Source organism: Dermochelys coriacea, chromosome 6 (genome assembly GCF_009764565.3).
Source record: "Dermochelys coriacea isolate rDerCor1 chromosome 6, rDerCor1.pri.v4, whole genome shotgun sequence".
NCBI lineage: Eukaryota > Metazoa > Chordata > Testudines > Dermochelyidae > Dermochelys > Dermochelys coriacea.
The window spans coordinates 100,701,007-100,716,646 of record NC_050073.1 but is presented as its reverse complement, the minus strand read 5'-3'; the positions used below and the strand labels follow the sequence as shown (position 1 = coordinate 100,716,646).

General features: G+C 41.6%; 1 protein-coding gene across 1 annotated transcript; it reads right to left on the bottom strand.

Moving 5' to 3' along the window:
- Nucleotides 1-383: 383 nt before the first annotated feature.
- Nucleotides 384-9,608, bottom strand: LOC119857698 (alpha-1-antitrypsin-like). The gene is made up of 4 exons (XM_038406970.2): nt 8,923-9,608; nt 6,718-6,988; nt 4,591-4,738; nt 384-1,657 (listed from the first exon to the last, which is right to left on the bottom strand). The coding sequence occupies exons 1-4, from the start codon at nt 9,593-9,595 to the stop codon at nt 1,454-1,456; spliced, it is 1,296 nt and encodes a 431-aa protein (XP_038262898.1). The 5' UTR covers nt 9,596-9,608; the 3' UTR covers nt 384-1,453.
- Nucleotides 9,609-15,640: the final 6,032 nt, after the last annotated feature.

The following is a 15,640-nucleotide window of genomic DNA, read 5'->3' as shown; positions in this document are numbered from 1 at the left end:
AAATTCCACCAATAATGCCACAGCTGTGAGCTGTGTAGTATGGCTGAAGTACTGCAGGAAGCAGTATCACTTGTTGTCACAGGGATTTCTATGAGGCTGGATTTCACCTAGCAGCCTTAGGATGTAGGCTGCAGTTCATCTAGCTGCTCTCTGCAATTCTTCTTGCAAACTCCAGCTTCTAGAGATCCTGCATGTAGCACATGGGCTACAAGCAATAGAGGGAGAAGCACAGAAGAGGATTTCCAGGCTTCTGTGGAGTTTATTCAGAGTAAAGGGCTCCCTACAGCCACAGTCCCTCCCTGCTGTCTCTGCTCCTGTTTTTCTGTATCCAGCAACAACTGTGAGTTGAGGGTGGAGGTTCTGGGCATGGGGGTGGGAGTTAGAGTTGTGGAGAAAAGGGGATTGTGAGCCCGGTGGTGGCTGTCAGGTTGGAGGGGGAAGGACTATGACCTCTGGGGAAGGTCTCCAAGGGTTTTTTATATTTTTGTGTTTTGACCCAGGCGGTGTTAGTTGGGAGAGGTTTCGGAGCAGAAAGGGGTTGCTGTGAGCTTGGGAGGGTTTGGTAGGAAGAAGAGGTGTTCTCAGTCTGAAAGGGACAGGTGGGTCCAGTGGGTGTTCCTGCGCTGGGGCTGGGTTAGAGGGAGCTGAGCAGATCTCAGGAGTGGGATGGCCTAGGCAGGCAAGGTTGAGTGTAAGGGACAATGGAATCAGTTGAATTGGTGGAGTTGGTGGGCATGATGTAGTGGGAAAGACTAAATTGGAGGTAGAGAGTTTGAAACTAGGAGAGAACCATGAAGGGGTCATAGAGAGAGAAATTCAGTCTTCTTCCATCCTGCTGTTTAGCTGTGAAATGCCCCAGTTTTTATTCTGAAAAGGGGAAGGGGTGGGACAGCAGAGAGGATTGAGCAGCTTTTTTTACTTCTGACATCTCCACCAACCTCCCTTACGTTTACAAACCAGCTCCCTGTGACCTCCCACTTCCCCACCTCAGTGTCCCTTTTGTCAGTTAGAAAATATGATTAACGCACAGGGTGTGGAATGGAGGAGGCTAGGCTAGGCTGTACTCTGCAGCCCCCACTAGTTATCAGCAAGTTGTGTGTCCAGATTTTATAGGAACCGTCCCAATTTTGGGGTCTTTTTCTTATATAGGCATGTATTCCCCACACCCCCATTCTGATTTTTCACTCTTACTATATGGTCACCTATTTATAAAAGCTTTCTCTCACATTTATCTGAAACGTTTACGAATACATGCCCAATTCACAGAAATACCAGGCTGTTTGTTTATAGGCAAGGAGTTACCCCACACTCATGTTTTACTTGTTTGGAATTTAGGTCAACTGCAATTTAGTTACAGTCACTGGCACCAAGTGGTCTGTGGTACGTGCACATACTCCTGGGAATTTAAAAACAACTCCTTTGAAGCACTGGGACATGTATAGTGACAGTACAATTATTTTTTAGTAGGATTGACAATTTTCCCCATGAAGAGGATGCTCTGGGTATTTTTATCAACAATTATCATCAGAAAAGGCCGGTTAAACTTAATGGTAGGAGGTTGAGGGAAGGGAAGAGACATTAATGTAATTTCCACGATAGTGACTGCTGCAGCCTCAGTACCATTCTCATGAACATCCACCATGGCCTTGTGAATAGCCTATAAGGAAATGAAGCAGAGATCACAGTGTGAGCATAAAACAGGGAGCAACAGCTGGAGATGAACTTGCTCCTATTTAAACCACAGCTATTAAGAAAGAAGAACAGAATGAGTACAGGACTGACAACACAAAACATAACCCAACCCTACATTCCCAACCCAGGGAAAACTATTGTTGATTTCAATAGGAGTTTTGCCTATGAATCTTTGGAAGGGTCAGGCACAACAATATGAATAGATTAAATTGCATGTATCAAATCCCTTGTTCGCTCATCCACAAAGAGGGGGACTCCCTTAATTAGCTGTTTAACATTACTGAAGAATTGTCTCATCATCACAAACAAATTCTAGTACCTTTATGCATCAGAGAGTTACTTTGAAGCAGAATATAGAAGACAATTCAAGATGAATGGTGACAAGCAACATAGGAGGGAAAGAAGCTAAGTAGCTGACCTCCCTGGTGTACCTTTGCCTAATACATTTCTCTCTTGGGTACAGTAAATTGGTATTTTACAGTGCAAATGTGAACCTATTTCTTTTACTCTTTGGAGCTACACTAAGCACTAACTCTCACTTTGTTCTCCTTAATGCAACTCAAATTAGTATTTCCTTACATTGTTTGCAGTTTGCATTTGTAGCTGTGTTCCTCCCAAGAAATGAGAGAGACAAAGCAGGTGAGAGGTTTCAGAGTGGTAGCTGTGTTAGTCTGTATCAGCAAAAATAACAAGGAGTCCTTGTGGCACCTTAGAGACTAACAAATGTATTTGGGCATAAGCTTTCATGGGCAAAAACCCACTTCATCAGATGCATGTAGTGAAAAATACAGTAAGCAGTATATATATTACAGCACATGAAAAGATGGGAGTCTTTATGGACAGTCTCTATGCATAAGAACATAAGAATGGCCATACTGGGTCAGACCAAAAGTCCAGGCAGCCCAGTATCCTGTCTGCCGACAGTGTCCAATGCCAGGTGCCCCAGAGGGAGTGAATCGAACAGGTAACGATCAAGTGATCTCTCTCCTGCCATCCATCTGCACCCTCTGACAAACAGAGGCTAGGGGCACCACTAGGGACACTATGCAAAAGAATAAATGGACACAAATCAGACATTGAGAATTGTAACATTCAAAAACCAGTAGGAGAGCACTTCAATCTCCCAGGTCACTCAATAACAGACTTAAAAGTGGCAATTCTTCAGCAAAAAAACTTCAAAACCAGACTTCAATGAGAAACTGCAGATCTGGAATTAATTTGCAAACTGGACACCATCAAATTAGGCCTGAATAAAGACTGGGAGTGGTTGGGTCACTACAAAAAGTAATTATTGGGAATGGGTCACGTCCACCGTGATTGAACTGGCCTCGTTAGCACTGAGCCCCCACTTGGTAAGGCAACTCCCATATTTTCATGCGCTGTAATATATATACTGCTTACTGTATTTTTCACCCCATGCATCTGATGAAGTGGGGTTTAGCCCTGAAAGCTTATGCCCAAATAAATTGGTTAGTCTCTAAGGTGCCACAAGGACTCTGCATTGTTAAGGCAGGTGAGTTAATAGCTTTTATTGGACCAACTTCCGCTGGTAGAAGGGACGAGCTTTTGAACTCCACCGAGCTCTTTGTCAGATCTGGAGAAGGTAACCAGAGTGTCACAGCCAAATACAAGGTGGGAGAGATTGTTAAGCATAAAGGGTTCACACATGCTGTAGCAGACCACTTAAAATGAAGTGGGCAATTAAGGGGAAGCAAGCAGCAGGGTATGTTCAAAGTGTTACATTGATTTTATTGCTCAATTCATATGTAAGTCCATAGTTCTTAGTATCCAGCAAAGTTATGAATTTAGTTTACCAGGCTTGTCTTTTAAAGGTGTTGTTCAGGTTGCCTTTGAGCATGAGGGCTGAGAGATCAGATATGGAGTGATCCCTTTGTGTTTGCCCACAGGTGAAAAGGTGTTTTTTTTTTTTTATAATTTCAAGATCCATGGGTCCTACACATGTCTATCACAATATGCAGTATTCTCTCATTACAACAATTTCTAACACACCCTGCTCCTTGCTAACTCTTAATTACTCACTTCATTTTAAGTGGTCTCCTACAGCATGTGTGTATCCTTATACTTAATTTATCCCACTCTGAATTTGTCCAACCTTGTCTGGACCTTATCCAGACCTGAGGCCGAGCTGCATCAAACATGAAAGCTTTCCTCCTTTACCAGCAGAAGTTGGTTCAATAAAAGATATTACCTCATCAACCTTCTCTCTCTTATTTCCTTCTACTGATTCTACTGATTCATACTTACTCTGTGACACCATAGTTCATGGTCAATCTGCCGACTCATTGTATAAGGCACTACTCAGTAAGTGTAAGAGTATTGGGAAGGATGGTGCCAAAGACCTCCTGTGTGCCCTGGAGCAAGTCACTCAGCCTTCTTGTACTTCATTTCTCATCTCTAAATCCCTACTTCACAGGGGTATTGTGGGGATAAATACATTAAAAATTATGAGACACTTAGCTACTACAGTAATGAGGGGTCATATAAATATCTATCATAGAATAAGACTCTGTATTTGCAAACTCTTGCCCAGACCATTTTACATATTAATTATTTTATGTTAACAATAGTTACAATTGCATTTTCCCTGTCCTTTTGTCCTTTTCCCTCCCTGATGCTACTGACTTCTACTGGACATTCCAGAAGGTCAAGTAAGCTCACAGAGCCTGTGTATTCATTATAGTAAGCAAATTAATGCTTAATTTGAGGAAAGACTAAGTGCTAATCTGTGGGTCTATCCTCCTTATGCTACAGCTCTGTCTCGCCTGTCCTTGCTGGCTGAACATTTTACCAGTGACCTGACTGGAAGCTGGAATGGGTCATTTCAAAAGAAAATAACAGACAATTCCATTTAGCACCATCTATATTTTACAAACTTACTTTTGACACCTTCAGGTTAGAGTGCCCATTGATTCCAGACAGATCAGCTTCGTTAGTGAACACATCAACCACACCCATTTTCTGAAACAGCTCTTTGACATCATAGGTACCAGATACAGAGAAAGCTGGAATGTACAGCTCGATTTTTCTGTTCAAAAAGAAACACACAACTCTGGTGAACTATTGTCAAATGGCTGGATACTTAAATATTTACAGCTGGATAACGTAGAGCACTCAAGGATCTCCGCTACCAATGAATTTGCATCACAATGCCCCAGTCTGGGAAGTAAATATTATTGTCCCATTTTACAGCAACTGGACAGCAAAATTACAATCCCATGAGTTTTATTTTTGTTTAACTACATGTGACTACTGTGCTGGTTTTAGAAAACTATTGTTTGGATTATTTGATCTAATATTGAGACTAATAAAGTGCATTACCTTATATAGGGCTGGATTGTCCCTACCTCTAATACAGCTGCTCAAGTGAATGCAGGAGAAGTAGAGATATCCCCACCTTGTGTGGCATAGCAGGGGTACACCCATAAGAGTTCCCAGGGGATTGCATGGGCTACACTGGAATCTTTCACTGGCTCCCTGAAACAATTGGACTGGGAGAGTATCACATTCCAGGGTGCAATTCAGAGCAGTGAGGGGCTCTGTTACCACCTGCCCTGCAACCTTGGGTGCCTCACAATGCTTTGCTGTTGTAGCTTCCAACCTGGGTCTCTCACAGTCAGTCTGCCAGTATGGAGGTCACACTCTGAGTGTCTGTGTAGAGCCACAGCCCTGGTCCAGCACCTCTAACTCCGGCAGCCTGTCAGCAGCACAGCAGACACACTCTGGCTTCCAGCAGCCTTGCTTATTACCTGCAGAGTGACCCTCACACACTCCTAGTCCTCAATTTTCCACCAAAAATGTGTGTTCTGCACTGCCCACCCTGCTCCTGGACAGTTCAGATATATTAGGTCTGTTGCTGCTGTAAGGAAACAATCTCCAACTGTTTGCTACTCTAAATGGAGTTGCCCAAATAATTCAGTTTGAATGCAACATTGGGTTAGTTTTGATTAAAGAATGAAACCACTTTATTTAACTACAAAGAGAGATTTTAAATGAGTAGAAGAATAAGGCATTAAAGTCAGAAATGGTTACAAGAGAAATAAACAGAAAACACTTTCTAGTAACTAAACTCAACAAACTAGACATGGTTCCAGGTAAAATTCTTGCCACATTTTCCAGCAACATGGCTGAGCAAATACTTAAGTCAAGATCTGCCCCCAAAGTCCAGACAGCTGGTTTCTTTTTTCTTCTTAGGTGAAAGAGTGACAGATGAAAAGGGAGACGGAAAGAATCCCTGGGTTTTGTCCCCCCACTTCTATAGTCCAGTCTCTCTTTGAGGCTTACCCCTCACAGCGACATTTATTTAAACAGTAAAGAAAACCATGGGAGTTTGGGGGTGTGAGTGAAGGTGGCCCCATACTCTTTTTTCTCCCCCATGTATGCTGAAATGCAGGTTTGCCTTGTCTCTCTCTTGCTGCCTCAAGGACCTTATGTACTAGTTATATATAAAATGAGGTAAACCCACATTCCTTTATTTAAGATAGACTTGCTTAACCACTCCTGCCTAATAGGGGTTACGTGGGTTTGAACATGTGAAACCAACATCATTCAGGGGGAATTCATAACTTTACATAGAATCTTGTATCTAGATTTAACAATGATATAACTTACAGAAGGTCGTTTGTTTTCAAATGATACTTCACAAGGCATCTTTGGGTACAAAGATTATTACAATAGCGTGTAAGGTGTGAACACTGGTGCATTCCGTCAGAGAGGGGTGCTGAAAGGGCAGAGGAATGGCTTTGTGCCCCATGTTCCAGACAGCTCTCTAGCCAAAAGAGCTGAAGCAAGAGGGGCATTCTGGGAGGCATTATACTTCAGAGGTGTGTGTCTGAGGCACTAATTCTTCCAGTGCTCTCCCTTAGGGCAGTATGCAATGCATTGCCCAGTCTTAGAGCTGTATCTACAGGCACAGCCTAGCCCTGAATGGAATGTTTTGTCTTCATTTCCAATTCTAGCCTATTTTACAGCAAACATACATAAGCGTAGTAGCAGTTAAATGGTTACCTTTGTTGAAGTGATTTTGTCCATTTAGTCATAGTTTCTTTCAACAGAGCATTCTCCACCTGCTCCATTTTCCCTTCATCAGGCAGAATGAATATTGCAGCAGCATTTCCTTTGTATGGGATTTCAACCACCCAGCAAGACAGCTCCTCATCATGGTGTGTGTTATACCTTTTGTTACTGCTCATCATATTAACTTTGACAGATGTTTTTGCATCCACAAAAAAGTCATCTTCCTTGGTGAACAAACTATTGAAAGGATTTTCCCAATGAGCTGATGACAAAAAGAAAGAATGCCATTGAAAATACTGGGAAAGAGAAATTTCAAACACATATCAGACTAATTTAAATGTAACATGTCTATATTTCAAGTTTAAGTCAACTGCAAGCTCATTTGAAAAATGGGACATTAGCGCTGCGGCCAGCTGGCCGGACAATTTCAATAGCAAGTAGTCCTGATGAAAGCCAAACAAGTGAAATGAACTAATACTGTGGTTTTCTTTAAATCTGTAGCTTTGAGAAAAGAATAGTGACCAAGTATTATAACTTTCTGTGCTGTTAAACTGAGGCCCCTTAATCTGATAGAGCTCCAGATTAATTAATAAATCTAACTTTTTTCATTTTACCTAAATTTCTTCTATTCATGCCTCACATTATAAATCTTGAGACACGAGTCTGTAAGAGGGAGCTGAATTGGAATTTTGTTTATATTTAATTTCCTTCCCTTCTTCTTAGAGGTGGAGCAGGAATAGTTCAGTGGTTTGAATATTGGCCTGCTAAACCCAAGGTTGTGAGTTCAATCCTTGAGGGGGCCATTTAGGGACCTCTGGCAAAAATTGGGAATTCGTCCTGCTTTGAGCAGGGGGTTGGACTAGATGACCTCCTGAGGTCCCTTCCAACCCAGATATTCTATGATTCTCTGTTTCTTGTAAAATGTTAGCACAGGTGATGCAGTTTATTAGCATCAAATGCACAAATGGGAAAGCATGTGCTTTCCAAGCTGCTGAAAAGGACCTGTCTTTATAGAGTTGACTGAAATTAACCAAAGTTTAAAATGTTATGGTAGGGCCTACCCCACAATTCTGCTAGTTCCAGCCTGCTCCTATGCGTTATAAGCCCGATCCTGCACCGCTCTAGTCAGTGGTATGGCACCCATTGACTTCTATGGCACAGGATCAGTGCCTATTGCCTTTCTTATACATTGCCTCACCAGAGTACCACATGACCACTTTCTCCTCAGTTAAATAGCTATCCATTTTGGCAAGAAATTTTCGTGATCTTAAATAAATCCTTTCGTGGCTCCTGGGTACCATTGGTAGAATATATTGCCTTCAGTTATAACACTAAATGAGTATCAGGCAAATAAATGTGCAAAGATCAACCATTGTCCATTCTGGGAACATCCCAGGGACAACAACACATCAATGAAAAAAATAGAATTCTGGATTCTGTCCTTTTTTATCTCTGTATTTAGGAAGTGTGATTAAACTGGCCTGCATTACAGGGGTGAGGAGAACCTATAACTCCCATTCACTTCCAAGCAATAGTTGCTTGGCATGCCTAATGACATAGTTATCTTGTTCAGGTGACTAAATATGGATTTAGGTCATCAGAATTGGGGGGGCAGGGAGCCTGTCCACCCAACTTTTGAAAGTGGGAGAGCCATGCCTCTTACATTTTAACAAGGGCATAGTTTGGGGGGAAGCAGTGCTGGTAGGGGCTGTGTTTGTCAGGGGAGCTGATCAAGATGCTGTAGGTTCCAGGCAGTAGCTGGTGGGAAGGACAGAAGGAGCATGGGCTGTGCGACTGGTCCCGTTGACCTACATGCAGCCACAGGAGGTAGGAGACTGGCAGCACCAAGTGCTAGAGGCCCTGGGGATGCTATGTGAGGAAGGGACTAGGGCCATGAGGGAGTGCAGGATTAGGGGAGAAGGGCCACAGGAATCCATTTTGGACTTTGCTGCCCCCGCTTCTACAAAGATTCCAGTGCCTTTGATTTAGGTGCCTAATTATAAACAAAATTTCCAATTAGGATGACTATAACTTTCCTGGAAATGCTTAAAAACATTGAGAAGGCATGAGTCTCAAGTTGGGTAATCTCATAGACCTAATAAGCAGTTGACAAAAAACCAGTTTATTTGTCTTAGACCACTATCAGAATTCCATAGCTTGTATGTGCAACATGTACCGATCTGTAGAACATCTTACCTTTAAAGAAAATATAGTTGACAAGAACCACTACAGTGAGCGGATCAAGATCCTTGACCAAATTGGCAATTTTACCGTGGGTTTTATTCTCTATGTAATCATTGATCTGTTTCTCAGCCTCGGCAGAATTCTGGAAGTTAGTAGGAAAAGTTTCAGACTCATACAGACTTTTGACATCTTCCAAAAACTTCTCTAGTAGTTTCAGCTGATCATCTATAAAAAGGGCATTTCCCATATTCAGCTGGATCTCACTGTCAGGACGGTTTAACATGTGGATGAGGTGACGAAAACCTTCATGTATCTCCCTCTCCTCAATCTCTGTCAGATTAAAGGAGAGTCCTTGGAGAATTTGACTCAGAGTGGTTGACTTGGCACCTAACGTCAGCATTGCAAAGGCAGTGGAGATGCTCAGAGGAGAGAAGAAAACGTTCTTGTCAGCTGCATCTGATTTAATCTGCTTGTAGAATCTAAATGCAAAGTCAGCATTGCTAGGAGCTACTTGGAGAAAGGTCATCTTTTCAGTTACACCATTGCCTCCAACTGGGCTAAACTGCTGTTGGGGATTATAATCTGTCTGACCATCCTCGTCATTGTGGTGATCAGGGATGTGATTAGGCTGGACAACAGCAGGAAGCCCAGCAAGTAACACAGACAGACAGAGGATGGACTTCATTTTCCTTTGGAACTATTCCTTTAAAAACAAAACAAAAGAATGGAATAGTCATTAGTCATGGAAATGTTCCCCCCTTCCCTGTGCTATTTGTGATCCTTTGGTTATTTTTCTCTCTCCCCTCATGGCAAGTCCTTCTCCCTCCAGCCAATTGGGAGATTATGGGGGGAAAGAGAGTGAGATTGACGGTAGAGTCTCCGGGGCTGGGAGCCCAGGCCAGGTTGGGAATCAGAGAAAGGAAAAAGGGAGGGGTGGTAGGAGGAGACTCTGGGCTGGATTCTTCAGTTAGCATCATCCACTTTGTGCCACTCAGACATCCTAGAGTAGCTGTGTTTTGTAGTGTGAGTGCATATGAAAAGGAGTCAGGTGAGTGTAGGCTGGGGGAGATTTTAGCAGAATGGAGCTCCACTGTGATGATCGTCCACTGCATCCCTAGGATAAATTAGGGACCTTATGCCAGTGGCACAAATTGGAGCTGAACTTTTGCACCTCTACCTTCTGCTAGGGCTTGACAGCATCTCTCAGGGAACTGCAACTGGTTCCTTGATGGTTCACCCTCCCACCCAACACCACCACCACCTAGCACTCACATTTCCCTGTGTGGCAGTATAATCTGGATTCAATTGAGAATCGGGTTAAAGATGAACAAACATTATAGGGAAGGGCCCTGTCTGGAATGTCAAAACTAAGTAACCCATCCCTGACTTTCAGTACTGTAATTTTGATGAACTTTAGCAAAAGGGAATAACAAATGGTGCTGAGCTTTCTGTAGCATCATAACTACAGAAATAAATCAAATAAAAAAATCTCAAGGCTCTTTACATGTCAGTAACTGATAAACTTGCCCTTTTTGTTTTTATGCTTATCTGTCTCTTTCTATCTATTAGGTTACAACTCTACCAGCTTGTATGTACTAAAGAATAACCTGTTTTGTTAAGGCTAGAGTTTTAAAACATGTAAGAATGCGTTTGCTAAAGCTGGAACATTTTTCTGCCACAAACTGCTGATTCAGCAAAATAGAAACATTCCAAAGGATTATGTCAACTCTAATGAAGTTTTATTTAGAAAAAAATCAAGTGATTTTATATTTCTTTTCTCTTATGCTCTTAAAGTTATTTTGTATTTTTATATGTTCATATTTTATAAAATAAAATAAAATAATATAATATAAAATAAAGCAATTCCAAAAAGTCAAAACTGAAACATGATCTTTCAATGTTATCAAAATTAAACATTTCAGTTTACTGCAAAGAATTTTGGGGGGAGAAGGAGAATTTTGTTTCAAAGGAAAATTCAAAAACTTAATTTTTTGTTCTGATTCAGAATGATTTTTTTAAATGTCAGAATATTCCACCGAATGGAAAGTCCCACTTTCAACCAGTTCCAACACTGGCTAACACATTCTAGGAAATCCCACACATTTTTGGTGTAGCCAGGCCATATCTTAAAGCAGTAGATTAATCTAGCCCCTAGGTTTCCCAATAATTTTTTTTAAAATGCCTTCATTCAAAGAACATTTTCACTAGAAGATCAATGTCTGCTGGATCATTGGGGTCTTCAGAAAGGCTCCACAGACAGGATAAATTGTAACAGGTATAGTGAAGAGTCACCCATACTTGAGTGAAATCCCATAAAAGAAATTGCATATCAGATTGCTAATGTGAACTCAAAGCCTCTTTGGATAAAATATGGCCGTACTTACAGTACAATCAGAAGGATCTTGATGGATGCATCTAATCTGCACAGCTCCTTGCCGGTTATTTATATTGAATTAACATTGTTAAGCAGAGTTTCCACTATTAAACATTAAACAGAGCAAATAGAAGTTATTTGAAAGGATGCAGAGCAAACAGTGATGAAACTGCTTTTCTGGCATGGAGGGTCAAATGCCCACTGTCCAGCCACATGATGGAGAAATGAACCAATACATATGGAAGAAGATAGCAGGGGGCCATATGGAGGGTACTGATAGCTGTGCTGTTTGCTCGCCTCCTCCCAACTCCAAACTTATGGAAACCTCTCTATGGAAAGACTTCATGATTAGTGCAGCAATAGAAAAGAGGGGCTTCTGTGCCAAGGGAGAGCTGCTCTACACAATGCTGTAGCATTTTATTATATTTAAAGAGAATTTAGAGATGTTGTATTATCCCACCATGTGTTTGGCTCTGGTTGCTACAGTTTCAAGATCAACAGAGTGAAATTGCCTCTGGCGCTTCTCTCAGATTTGGAAGCTCTAGGAACACACAAAGGCCAAGGATAATGACAATAGACACAATCACAAGTACAAAGTCTTATCTCTACAACAAATTTTGTTAAAGCAATAAGTAAAATTACAATTATCCATTATATAGAAATCCTACAAAACCTATGCAATAATTATAACTGTAGTCAGACTCACATCCTGAAAGATATTCCAGAATCCAATGGACCTCTCACCAAACGATCGTCAGTAGAGGGACAGTTTCTGCTGGGGTTTTCCCAAGGGTATTCCCACTTTTACCCAACCGGGAAACCCTTTATATATTATAATTCTAACTACGTGTAACACATTATGCATATGCATAAAGTCAGCCCACTTTCCCTTATCTGTATTTCTATCCCCATTAATGTTAGGGTGCCCCATTTTTCATTGGTTGGTCATAGTTCCTCTTATTCTTATTAGCATTTATGCACAACATGTACCCTGCGGTCAGAAGAGTTATTTAAAGATGTTACAATAAGGTATCTCGTGGTCTTGGATAATACATTGCAGTCTATTGCAATCACCTATTGGCACATCTTCACAGTAATCTTGTGAGCTTTGGGACAAAGGATTATTCCTAGGTCACCCACTCATGTCAAGCATTTTTGAGCCTATGGCCTAGTCTGGCTATGCTATAGTCTTAGGGGTCTCAGCCTGTAGGCCTTCCATTTCAGCTAGGCTTTACTTATATACACACTCATCACTCCTAAATACTTATCAGTCCTATACATATATAATCCTACAATTTACATCTAATTAGTAAAAAGAACAGGAGTACTTGTGGCACCTTAGAAACTAACAAATTTACTAGAGCATAAGCTTTCGTGGGCTACAGCCCACTTCATCGGATGCATAGAATGGACATATAGTAAGAAGATATATATATACATACAGAGAAGGTGGAAGTTGCCAAATAAACTGTAAGAGGCTAATTAATTAAGATGGTGTGTGGTTGCTGGAAAGTATTTGCTTCAGGCTGGGGGGCTATCCGTAAGTGAGGACTGGTCTGTCACCCGCATTTGCTCCAATCCCTCAGACAGACAAAAACAGCTACAAGATCTCTATCAAGCATTCTTAAAACTACAATACCCACCTGCTGAAGTGAAAAACAGATTGACAGAGCCAGAAGAGTACTCAGAAGTCACCTACTATAGGACAGACCCAACAAAGAAAATAACAGAACGCCACTAGCTGTCACCTTCAGCCCCCAACTAATACCTCTCCAGCACATCATCAAAGATTTACAACCTATCCTGAAAAATGATCTCTCACTCTCACAGATCTTGGGAGACAGACCAGTCCTCGCTTAGAGACAGCACCCCAACCTGAAGCAAATACTCTCCAGCAACCATACACCACACAACAAAAACAGTAATCTAGGAACTTATCCTTGCAACAAAGCCCGATGCCAACTCTATCCATATATTTATTCAAGTGACACCATCATAGGACCTAATCACATTAACCACACCATCAGGGGCTCGTTCACCTGCACATCTACCAATGTGATATATGCTATCATGTGCCAGCAATGCCCCTCTGCCATGTATATTGGACAAACCGGACAGTGTCTATGCAAAAGAACAAATGGACACACATCTGACATCAGGAATCATAACATTCAAAAACCGGTAGAAGAAAACTTCAGTCTCTCTGCCACTCAGTAAAAGATTTAAAGGTGGCAATTTTGCAACAGAAAAGCTTCAAAAACAGACTCCAACGAGAAACTGCTGAGCTTGAATTAATATGCAAACTAGATACCATTAATTTGGGTTTGAATAGAGACTGGGAGTGGCTGGGTCATTACACATATTGAATCTATTTCCCTATGTTAAGTATCCTCACACCTTCTTGTCAACTGTCTAAATGGGCCATCTTGATTATCACTACAAAAGTTTTTTTCTCCTGCTGATAATAGCTCATCTTAATTAATTAGCCTCTTACTCCACTTTTTCATGTTCTCTGTGTGTATATATATATATATACATACACACATATCTTCTTACTATATGTTCCATTCTATACATCCAATGAAATGTACAAAATAGCTTATGTTCAAATAAATTTGTTTGTCTCTAAGGTGCCACAAGTATTCCTGTTCTTTTTGCGGATACAGGCTAACACGGCTGCTACTCTGAAACCTACCCTAAAGATTGTGAGGCACTCAGAACAGAAGAACATAAGAATGGACATACTGGGTCAGATCAGTGGTCCATCTAGCCCAGTAGCCTGCCTCCAACATTAGCCAATGCCAGGAGCCATCTCCTTTCATCCACTCTCAGCTTCTGGCACAAGCGGCTAGGGACATTCAGAGCATGGGGTTGCATCCCTGACCATCCTGGCTAATAGCCATTGATAGACTTAGCCTCCATTAACTTATTGAACCCTGTTATAATTTTGCCCTTCACAACATTCGCAGGCAACTCAACTACTATGTTGATGGGGCCCAACAATTGTGTTAATAAACCTTGGCCAGCTGGTGCCTGAGCAAATGTTCATAACTAATCCCTTCAAATCTAATAATTGCTAAAGTAATTGCAAAGGATGATGAAATCCTTCCTCTTTCTGTGTTTGTTACTTGCTGGGCTTTATGAGGTTGCCCATTGTCATCATTTCAATGGCCATGAAGATCATAAGGCTACAAATCCCAAGGAACGCAGTCCCCATATTGAAAGCAATGGTACAAATGAAAACATGGTCCATCTCAGACAAGCTCCTAGAATTGCTGACTTTGCATTTAGATGCTTGTGATAAATGAAAGGAGTGTGTGTGTGGGGGGGGTAGCTCCCTTTTATGGACACCCAGACAGCCAGTTAGCTATAAATCCCTCTTGGTAGTTGTTCTGTACTTGCTTTACCCGTAAAGGGTTAAAAAGTCTCCCTGCATAGGTAAAAGGAAGGGAGTGGGCGCTAGACCAAAAACGCCAATGGGAGGGCTAGAATTTTTTAAAATTGGGGGAAAAAACACTTCCCCTTTGCCTGTCTATGTTGTTCTCCCGAAGAGCAGAGACAGTGCTGGAACAATGCTGTAAAAAGCTTTGGGCCAGGTATGAAGAATCACCAGATCATACCTAGAAACTACTCATTTGGAACCCCAGATATGTAAGTAGATCAGGAAATGTCTAGGAAGACGCGATTAGGTTTATCTCTTTTGTTTCTTTATGGCTTGTGGACTCCGCTGTGCTAACCCCAGGTGCTTTTGTTTTGCTTGTAACCCTTAAGCTGGACCTCAAGTGAGCTATCTTGATGCATAATTGTTTTTTTAAAATATAGCAAAAAGCCTAAGTTCCAAATGTATTTTCTTTCTTTTTGTTTTTAAAAAAATTTACCTTTTTGAAGAACAGGATTGGGTTTGTGTGTTCTAAGAAGTTTGTGCATATGTTGCTTAATTAGCTGGTGGCAACAGCTGATTTCCTTTGTTTTCTTCTCAGCTCTTCCCCGGGGGTGGGTGGGTGAAAGGGCTTGAGGGTACCCCACAGGAAGGAATTCCCAAGTGCACCTTCCTGGGTTCTCAAAAGGGTTTTTTCACTTGGGTGGTGGCAGCATCTACCCATCCAAGGTCAGAAAAAAGCTGTAACCTTGGGAGTTTAATAAAAACCTTGAGTGGCCAGTGTTAATTTTTAGAATCCTTGTGGGCCCCTACCGTCTACACTCCAAGTGCCAGAGTGGGGAATCAGCCTTGACAATGCTACAAACAGGTTACTTCAGACCCAGGTGCAACTGGCAAGAATATTTTCTTTTCTCCAGTGAGCTCTCCACTGCCTTTGTGATGCTGACACAGGGAGCTAAAGCTGCTACATTGAGTCA

Bases quoted from the DNA above. Each gene is read 5' to 3' on its own strand.
- LOC119857698 (XM_038406970.2), bottom strand. From the start codon at position 9,595: ATGAAGTCCATCCTCTGTCTGTCTGTGTTACTTGCTGGGCTTCCTGCT. The intron at 6,989-8,922 runs GTAAGATGTTCT...TTTTGTCATCAG, and splicing joins CAACTATATTTTCTTTAAAG to CTCATTGGGAAAATCCTTTC. The intron at 1,658-4,590 runs GTAAGTTTGTAA...ATTTCCTTATAG, and splicing joins CTAACCTGAAGGTGTCAAAA to GCTATTCACAAGGCCATGGT.